At 37.8% G+C, this 10,478-nt stretch overlaps 1 protein-coding gene across 1 annotated transcript in view; it reads right to left on the reverse strand.

Annotated features, from left to right (window-relative positions):
• Positions 1–728: 728 nt before the first annotated feature.
• Positions 729–10,478, reverse strand: part of LOC137620464 (uncharacterized) — a 13,390-nt gene continuing 3,640 nt past the window's right edge. The window contains exons 3-7 of the mRNA XM_068350621.1: positions 4,572–4,704; positions 3,298–4,312; positions 2,379–3,123; positions 1,940–2,338; positions 729–1,899 (exon numbers count right to left, since the gene is read on the reverse strand). Of these exons, the coding sequence (XP_068206722.1) occupies positions 729–1,899; positions 1,940–2,338; positions 2,379–3,123; positions 3,298–4,312; positions 4,572–4,704 (3,463 nt within the window). The remainder of the gene's footprint in view (positions 1,900–1,939; positions 2,339–2,378; positions 3,124–3,297; positions 4,313–4,571; positions 4,705–10,478) is intronic.

Below are 10,478 nucleotides of genomic sequence, written 5' to 3' on the forward strand. Positions count from 1 at the left end.
GAAGTACGTGATTGCATTAAACCTTCATTTCGGTAAAGTTATTTTTATGAACATAATTTTTAATGAAAATTGAATTAATTAATGTTAACGGTCGAGGAGCGTTTGGGTTTATCCCCTCTCAAGAGTCAATGCAAAAATATTCTATTTTCTTTTTTTTTCCTTAAGCAAAGAGCGAGGAAAAAGTAACTCACATGTTAAAGTTTTGAATAATGTTTTTTATTCTAGTTTATTCTATCCTACTTATCTTTTTAAGATGCGTGTGGGGACACTTCTCCTGTATCCCTATTTTCTCTTATTTTGGTGCCATTCCAACCCCATATCATTTCTCCCTCTGAGGTTGGACACTGGAACCCCGCTTCACTATCACCATACAGTGCCAGCTTAAGTCGAAAGTAGTGGCACGGAGCCAATTTTCCAGCCTGTTAACTCCTGCGAAGGATGGCATTGGGAGGAAGGGCCTAAAAGCAGTCTCCTCATCTCTCTTTGACTTATACTCTGTAGTTAAATAATGATTCTATGGTGTTTGCGTCTTACGCTTGACGGAAAGTAGGCTCTGTGGTAGCTATATGAGGATCTGTGGTAGCTATATGATGATCTTGTAGGTATATGAGGCTCTCTGGTAGCTTCATGAGGCTCTGTGGTAGCTCTATGAGGATCTGTGGTAGCTATATGATGATCTTGTAGGTATATGAGGCTCTCTGGTAGCTTCATGAGGCTCTGTGGTAGCTCTATGAGGATCTGTGGTAGCTATATGATGATCTTGTAGGTATATGAGGCTCTCTGGTAGCTTCATGAGGCTCTGTGGTAGCTATATGAGGATCTGTGATAGCTATAGGAGGGTCTGTGGTGGCTATATGAGGATCTGTGGTAGCTATATGAGGATCTGTGGTAGCTATATGGGGATCTGTGGTAGCTATATGAGGATCTGGGGTTGCTATATGAGGCTCTGTGGTAGCTATATGGGGATCTGTGATGGCTATATAAGGATCTGTGGTAGCTATATGGGGAGCTGTGGTAGCTATATGAGGATCTGTGGTAGCTATATGGAGATCTGTGGTAGCTATATGAGACTCTGTGGTAGCTATGTGAGGATCTGTGGTAGCTATATGAGGCTCTATGGTAGCTATATGAGGATCTGTGGTAGCTATATGAGGATCTGTGGTAGCTATATGAGGCGCTGTGGTGGCTATATGAGGATCTGTGGTGGCTATATGAGATGTGGTAGCTATAAGAGGCTCTGTGATAGCTATATGAGGATCTGTGGTAGCTATATGAGAATCTGTGGTAGCTATATGACGATCTGTGGTAGCTATATGACGATCTGTGGTAGCTATATGAGGATCTGTGGTAGCTATATGAGGCTCTGTGATAGCTATATGAGGCTCTGTGGTGGTTATATGAAGCTCTGTGGTGGCTATATGAGGATCTGTGGTAGCTCTTTGAGGATCTGTGGTAGTTATATGAGGATCTGTGGTGGCTATATGAGGAACTGTGGTAGCTACATGAGGCTCTGTGGTAGCTCTATGAGGATCTGTGGTAGCAATATGAGGATCTGTGGTAGCTATATGAGGCTCTGTGGTAGCTATATGAGGATCTGTGGTAGCTATATGAGGATCTGTGGTGGCTATATGAGGATCTGTGGTGGCTATATGAGGATCTGTGGTGGCTATATGAGGATCTGTGGTAGCTCTTTGAGGATCTGTGGTAGTTATATGAGGATCTGTGGTGGCTATATGAGGAACTGTGGTAGCTACATGAGGCTCTGTGGTAGCTCTATGAGGATCTGTGGTAGCAATATGAGGATCTGTGGTAGCTATATGAGGCTCTGTGGTAGCTATATGAGGATCTGTGGTGGCTATATGAGGATCTGTGGTGGCTATATGAGGATCTGTGGTAGCTCTATGAGGATCTGTGGTAGCTATATGAGGATCTGTGGTACCTATGAGGATCTGTGGTGGCTATATGAGGCTCTGTGGTAGCTATATCAGAATCTGGGGTAGCTATATGAGGATCTGTGGTAGCTATATGAGGATCTGTGGTAGCTATATGAGGATCTGGGGTAGCTATATGAGGATCTGTGGTAGCTCTATGAGGATCTGTGGTAGCTATATTAGGCTCTGTGGTGGCTATATGAGGATCTGTGGTAGCTATATGAGGATCTGTGGTAGCTATACGAGACTCTGTGGTAGCTATATGAGGCTCTGTGATAGCTATATGAGGCTCCGTGGTAGCTATATGAGGCTCTGTGGTAGCTATATGAGGCTCTGTGGTAGCTATATGAGGATCTGTGGTGGCTATATGAGGATCTGTGGTGGCTATATGAGGATCTGTGGTAGCTCTATGAGGATCTGTGGTAGCTATATGAGGATCTGTGGTACCTATGAGGATCTGTGGTGGCTATATGAGGCTCTGTGGTAGCTATATGAGGATCTGGGGTAGCTATATGAGGATCTGTGGTAGCTATATGAGGATCTGGGGTAGCTATATGAGGATCTGTGGTAGCTCTATGAGGATCTGTGGTAGCTATATTAGGCTCTGTGGTGGCTATATGAGGATCTGTGGTAGCTATATGAGGATCTGTGGTAGCTATACGAGACTCTGTGGTAGCTATATGAGGCTCTGTGATAGCTATATGAGGCTCCGTGGTAGCTATATGAGGATCTGTGGTAGCTATATGAGAATCTGTGGTAGCTATATGAGGCTCTGTGGTAGCTATATGAGGATCTGTGGTAGCTATATGAGAATCTGTGGTAGCTGTATGAGGCTCTGTGGTAGCTATATGAGGATCTGCGGTAGCTATATGAGGATCTGTGGTAGCTACATAAGGCTCTGTGGTAGCTATATGAGGATCTGCGGTAGCTATATGAGGCTCTGTGGTAGCTACATAAGGCTCTGTGGTAGCTATATGAGGATCTGTGGTAGCTATATGAGAATCTGTGGTAGCTGTATGAGGCTCTGTGGTAGCTATATGAGGATCTGCGGTAGCTATATGAGGATCTGTGGTAGCTACATAAGGCTCTGTGGTAGCTATATGAGGATCTGCGGTAGCTATATGAGGCTCTGTGGTAGCTACATAAGGCTCTGTGGTAGCTATATGAGGATCTGTGGTAGCTGTATGAGAATCTGTGGTACCTATGAGGATCTGTGGTAGCTATATGAGGCTCTGTGGTAGCTATATGAGGATCTGTGGTGGCTATATGAGGAACTGTGGTAGCTATATGAGGATCTGTGGTGGCTATATGAGGATCTGTGGTAGATGTATGAGAATCTGTGGTACCTATGAGGATCTGTGGTAGCTATATGAGGATCTGTGGTGGCTATATGAGGATCTGTGGTAGATGTATGAGAATCTGTGGTACCTATGAGGCTCTGTGGTAGCTATATGAGGATCTGTGGTGGCTATATGAGGAACTGTGGTAGCTACATGAGGATCTGGGGTAGCTATATGAGGATCTGTGGTAGCTATATGAGGATCTGTGGTGGCTATATGAGGAACTGTGGTAGCTACATGAGGATCTGGGGTAGCTATATGAGGCTCTGTGGTAGCTATATGAGGATATGTGGTGGCTATATGAGGAACTGTGGTAGCTATATGAGGATCTGTGGTGGCTATATGAGGAACTGTGGTGGCTATATGAGGAACTGTGGTGGCTATATGAGGAACTGTGGTAGCTACATGAGGATCTGGGGTAGCTATATGAGGCTCTGTGGTAGCTATATGAGGATCTGTGGTGGCTATATGAGGAACTGTGGTAGCTATATGAGGATCTGTGGTGGCTATATGAGGAACTGTGGTAGCTATATGAGGATCTGTGGTGGCTATATGAGGAACTGTGGTAGCTATATGAGGATCTGTGGTGGCTATATGAGGAACTGTGGTAGCTACATGAGGATCTGGGGTAGCTATATGAGGCTCTGTGGTAGCTATATAAGGATCTGTGGTGGCTATATGAGGATCTGTGGTAGCCTTATGAGGCTCTGTGGTAGCTATATGAGGATCTGTGGTGGCTATATGAGGAACTGTGGTAGCTACATGAGGATCTGGGGTAGCTATATGAGGATCTGTGGTAGCAATATGAGGATCTGTGGTAGCTTTATGAGGCTCTATGGTAGCTATATGAGGATCTGTGGTGGCTATATGAGATTCTGTGGTAGCTCTATGAGGATCTGTGGTACCTATATTAGGATCTGTGGTAGCTTTATGAGGATCTGTGGTGGCTATATGAGGCTCTGTGATAGCTATTTGGGAATCTGTGGTAGCTATATGAGGCTCTCTGGTAGCTTCATGAGGCTCTGGTAGCTCTGTGAGGCTCTGTGGTACCTATATGAGGATCTGTGGTAGCTATATGAGGCTCTCTGGTAGCTTCATGAGGCTCTGGTAGCTCTGTGAGGCTCTGTGGTACCTATATGAGGATCTGTGGTAGCTATATGAGGCTCTCTGGTAGCTTCATGAGGCTCTGGTAGCTCTGTGAGGCTCTGTGGTACCTATATGAGGATCTGTGGTAGCTATATGAGGCTCTCTGGTAGCTTCATGAGGCTCTGGTAGCTCTGTGAGGCTCTGTGGTACCTACATGAGGCTCTGTGTGATAGCTATATGAGGCTCTGTTGTGGCTATATGAGGCTCTGTGGTAGCTGTATGAGGATCTGGGGTAGCTATATGAGGATGCATTATAGTTAGGGCTGATGAGCTGGTGATATGTTGTACTTCAAGGTAGAGGGACATTTAGTTAAAGGTTACTGGCTATTTTATTGGGATGAAATGCTCTCTAACCTGTCAATGAGACAGGAAATTATAAGATTCATGGGGTCATTATTGATTTAGAAACGAATGTACAACATTTATCAATGATTTATTGCCGTATTAAAAAAAGGTCAGTGACTTTTTCCCCCTTCTATAGAAATTTTTATATGCACGATAAAGGAATAATGCCAATACAAGATATACAGCTGTATAAAAATAAAAAGAGATTTTTGACCTCTATAATTTGTTAATGTTCATGTTAAAGACTTATGGATATATTAAATTGAAATTAAAATCAACTTCAGATGACAGACAGATGCCATTATTAGGGTAACTTTTTAAATGCTTCCCTTTCTTTTTTGAGGTAAAACTTAGAGGTACTGTTAATGATTATTTATGCACGCTTCACACGAGCGGTTTGAAACCGGGCGGTTGCGACCGTGTGGTTTAGAAATCAATGTAGATCAGTGATGAACTTCACACGCTGCGGAAAATATCCGTGCGGCAGAATAACCGGACGGTAGTGATTTGCAAACCGCATGACTAAACCTCACGGTTGTGGCTGTGGTGCAGACGAACCGCAGGGAAAATAGCCACTCGTGTGAAGACATGCTCTTTGACATGCGGAAATTTGCCGCCCGGTTTCAAACTGTTCGTAAGAAGCGGGACTTAATTTTTTGTAAAGTGAAGTTCATTTTATCAGATATAGGTTATCTTCTGTATGGTAGATATAATTATATTAACTGTTCGCTGCACTATTTTGTTTTTACTGGTACCCTTTCTTCAGAAAGAGTTGTGGTGGCCTTTTGGAAAGGTCCCCGCCTGGTGATCACTGCACTGGGGTTCGAGTCTCGCTCAAGCTAAATACAGTAGTTTTTTGTACTATCTGCAACCTCACCATCAATGTGAGCTAAGGAATGGGAGTGGGTTTGTATGAGCCTATAGGTTTGCCTGCTGAGTCATCAGCAGCCATTGCCTAGCCCTCCCTGGTCCTAGCTTGGATGGAGAGGTGACTTGGACCCTGATCATATGTATGTATGGTCAGTCGCTATTGCAATGTCATGCTTGCTAGGGCAATGTCACTGTCCCTTGCCTCTGCCATTCATGAGCGTCCTTTAAAACATGAAATTGGATTTTGATGATATATAAAAACATTTTGGATCTTTTATTTACTATTATCTGCTTACCATCTCTCTCTCTCTCTCTCTCTCTCTCTCTCTCTCTCTCTCTCTCTCTCTCTCTCTCTCTCTCTCTCTCTCTCTCTCTTCAACCTCTTTCCAGGACCTTTTAGATTTTGATGAAATATGAAAACATTTTGGGTCTTTTATTTACTATTATCTGCTTACCATTCTCTTCTCTCTCTCTCTCTCTCTCTCTCTCTCTCTCTCTCTCTCTCTCTCTCTCTCTCTCTCTCTCTCTCTCCAGGACCTTTTATGTCTTCATTAGCCTCTTGTGCCAAGTTATGGCGGTGGATATTTTTCCTCCTCTTTCATTAGTCATTCGCTTTTAGTGTTGCATTCATGGCAGTAATGGTAATTATCGCTTTCGTTATTCGCTCGCTGGGAGTTGCTGGAGTCAAGTGGGAATATTTGTATTCCTATTTTGCGAAATTTATTACGTTTTTCATTTATGTTTCTACTTTCACTGGTGTAGGTGGCCAGTCAAAAAATATCTCGGCTAAATATTCAGGTAGGTATGCTCACACAAGCACTCCCTCTCCCCTCTACCCGTGGGACGGGGAGAGACTGGGCAGTTATACGTCTGGCAAGGCCGCTGTGCGTAACCGGAAAGATATATATATATATATATATATATATATATATATATATATATATATATATATATATGTATATATATATATATATATATATATATATATATATATATATGTACTGTATATATATATATATATATATATATATATATATATATATATATATATATATATATACACACATTTATATTTATAATATATATATATATATATATATATATATATATATATATATATATATGTATATTTATATATAATTTATATACATATAATATATATATATATATATATATATATATATAATGTATATATATATATATATAATATATGTATATATATATGTATATTTATATATATATATGTATATTTATATATATATAATGTATATATACATATACATATATATATATATATATATATATATATATATATATATATATATATATGTATATATAAAACACATGCTCTTTATTATATAGTGGAGAAAGTCATGTGTTTGTTTCAATGTCTCTTCCAAGTGGTCATAAAAAATCTCGTTTATTTCGCTTCTGTTCTAAAATGTCATTCATTTTTCTTCCTGTCGGGAGGTCATGTTCCTTAGTGATGTCTGTCCGTCCTTTGTTATTGTTCCCTTGACTTTGAGACAAAGAAATGTCAGTTTTCGTTCCCCTTGGCTTTTAGTAGCTGCTTTTGCGTCGTCTTGACTAAAAGTTGAAAGAAGGAGATCTAAGGAATGTCTGTCGACAGAATCTGGCGGAGGGAAGTCTTAGGTGCTGGGAAAGTGTCCGTTGATGGTTTTTTTTTGAATGCTGAAGGTTTTGGCCAGAGACTAAAGTCTTTTTTTTTAAAAAAAGTCTTGTTTAATTTTTTCATTTGCAAAAAAAAAAAAAAGAAAAAAAAATATGAATCAGAATATTACAAAGTGTATGTATTTTATTTTTATTTAAAGATAGCGATTCAAAGATTGTTATATTAAGTTCAGATGTCAACTATAATTTCTTCGAATGATTATTTTCTAGGAAGCAATGGAGGTTTGGCCAGGAGCGGAGAAGACATTCTTTAAAAAAAAAAAAAAAAAAATAAATAAATTTTTCACTAGCAGAAAAAAAAAAATATGAATCAGAATATTACAAAACTTATGTATTTTATTTTTACTTAAAGTTAGCGATTCAAAGATTGTTATATAAAGTTCAGATGTCAACTATAATTTTTTATAAAAGATTGTTTTCTAGGAAGCAACTGTAACTGATTGCTGAGAATTCTCAATGTCATTGTTAAGCCTCACACTGTTCATAAAGCTGATTTTGAGATTTGATTTCCCTCAAGTTGTTTGGATACGTTGTTAAATAAAACCGTAATTTTAATCCGAAATTTTCCGTAAGAAAAATATACTGTTCTCAGCCGTATTTCAGTAAAATACAGGTGACCGTAATTTCTACCCTGCTTTGTTATTATCTTTTACGGGTTGGTGGTCGTATTATCACTCCTTAACGTCAAGTTGTGGAATGATCTTAATCGAGTAGTTGAGTCAGTAGAACTTCAAAAGTTCAAACTCGCAGCAAATGTTTTTATGTTGAACAGGCTTGCATAAGTCCCTTTATAGTTTATACATTAAAAATGTTTTAATGTTGTTAATGTTTTTAAAGTATTTATTTTAATTTTCATTACTTATATCGTTTATTTATTTCCTTATTCCCTTTCCTCACTGGGCTATTTTTTCCTGTTGGAGCCCTTGGGCTTATATCACCTTACTTTTCCAACCAGGGTTGTAGCTTAGCTAGTAATAATAATAGTAATATATCTGTTTTAAGACGGTAAATAACTGACAACATTTATTCCAGGATTTTTAGGGTAGTTTTAACAGCATTGAATGCTAACCTTTGATTTGCGATATCTAATATCAATCATTATAAATATAGAGAATTGCAAGAAATTAGCTCCTCCTCCTTATAAGTATGTAGACATAAAAACAATAATATGTTTCAACAACGCATGTAGTCCCGCTAGGTCTTCAATGAGAGTATACTTACTTGTTACTTGTTTTGGGTTTAAATCCAACCCTCCACTGAAGTCGAGTGAACTACTTCTCGGGCTGGTCCATATTAATCATCTAACGAAACATATTCATTATAACTTATACAATTCTTTGATTGTAGCATCTTCCAAATCATATGATCTTGTGAAAAGTAATGTCTTTAGTTTCTTCTTAAATTCAATTGCTCCCTTTAGGTCCTTCATTTCAGTTGGCAGTTAATTATAATGTCTGCTCTCTTGCGTTAATTGGATAGCGTAAATCTGGCCATACGACTTATTTCAATGGTTGGGTGAAATATCTGATGGATTTACTGCCTACTTGTAATCTCATTTATCCAATGCTTCCGGGACGTAGCACAAGCAGCAGGCGAGTGACGGCCATGAATTATTAGTGTTTTTAGAGGTTTAGGCAAATTGTTGTTGATAATTATGTACGTAAATAGTATGATGATGATGCATTTATTTACTGTAAAAATATACATTTCATTTGACTTGGTATGAATTTTAGCTAAAGTATTTTTTGTTGTTCAAATGTTCTTAATTATTTTTGTTGTTGTGATATTTATTACGTAAATAGTATGACGATGTTTCTTTAATTTACTAGAAAAGAATGTCTTTACTTTGACCTAGTGGGGATTTAACTAAAATACTTGATCTTGTTCGGATATTCTTATTAATTATTGTTGTTTTTGTTGTTGTTGTTGCTGTTTGGACGATTATTACACAAATAGTATGATCATGATTACCAGTGTTTGTTCTCAATTGACTTTGCCAAGCATAAGTGCTTTTGGAATACAAACAAAAAAGTGTATTTATCTTTACTTTAATAATGACAAATATCCTGGCTAGTACGGTGTTAACGTTTTCGCCTTGCATTCGCATGGCTGCAGGTCGATCCCAGCCTGGGACTGTGAGTTTAAGCTTTTTACTGCGGAGGCCACTGCAGTGGGGATTTAGGCTTGCCCGGCTGACGGTCTGGTGAGCATCTCTTCTGATGATACCGGAACTGAAACCAGACACCTTTAACCTTTATTAAGTTCAAGCCAAATACGGTACATGATGTAAATTAACAATATTATAACGCACATTTCTGCCGAAAACAATCAAATTATAATTTGTATATGACTTCACTCTATTTCATTAGAAATTTAGTCATTTTGCAACCGAATGTGGGTCGTGATCTCTTAAACTAAACGATAATTGTTTGCTTCATGTACACAAAAAAGTCCCCCTCTGTTTATTCTTCTCCGTGAGCACCCAGAATAAACTCTTTTTGGAGTAGAACCAAATTTGATTATCTGCAGGACAGAAGTTAGAGTTGTTTTGCTGTAATAAAATAATCATTTGTTTTAAACTAGTGTACGCAACCCGTCAATAATGTTGGCTAAATATTTATGTGTGTGTGTATATATATATATATATATATATATATATATATATATATATATATATATATATATATATATATAGATAGATATATATATATATATATATATATATATATATATATATATATATATATATATATGTGTGTGTGTGTGTGTGTGTGTGCACACGCACTCAAACACACATTCCTACCCCCACCCTATTGCTAATTTCAACTTCTCTCCCCAGTAGTTATATCTCTGACCATGCCGCTGAGCGTAACCGAAAAGAAGTGTGTGTGTATATATATAAATTTATATATATATATATGTATATATATATATATATATATATATATATATATTATATATATATATATACATATATATATATATATATATATATATATATATATATATATATATATGTATGTATATATGTATATGTATATATATATATATATATATATATATATATATATATATATATATATATATATACACACACATACATTCATACATATATATATAACCAGACACTTGCTATTTATTAAATAGGTGAGGT

This window comes from Palaemon carinicauda, chromosome 27, assembly GCF_036898095.1.
Source record: "Palaemon carinicauda isolate YSFRI2023 chromosome 27, ASM3689809v2, whole genome shotgun sequence".
Taxonomy (NCBI): Eukaryota; Metazoa; Arthropoda; class Malacostraca; order Decapoda; family Palaemonidae; genus Palaemon; species Palaemon carinicauda.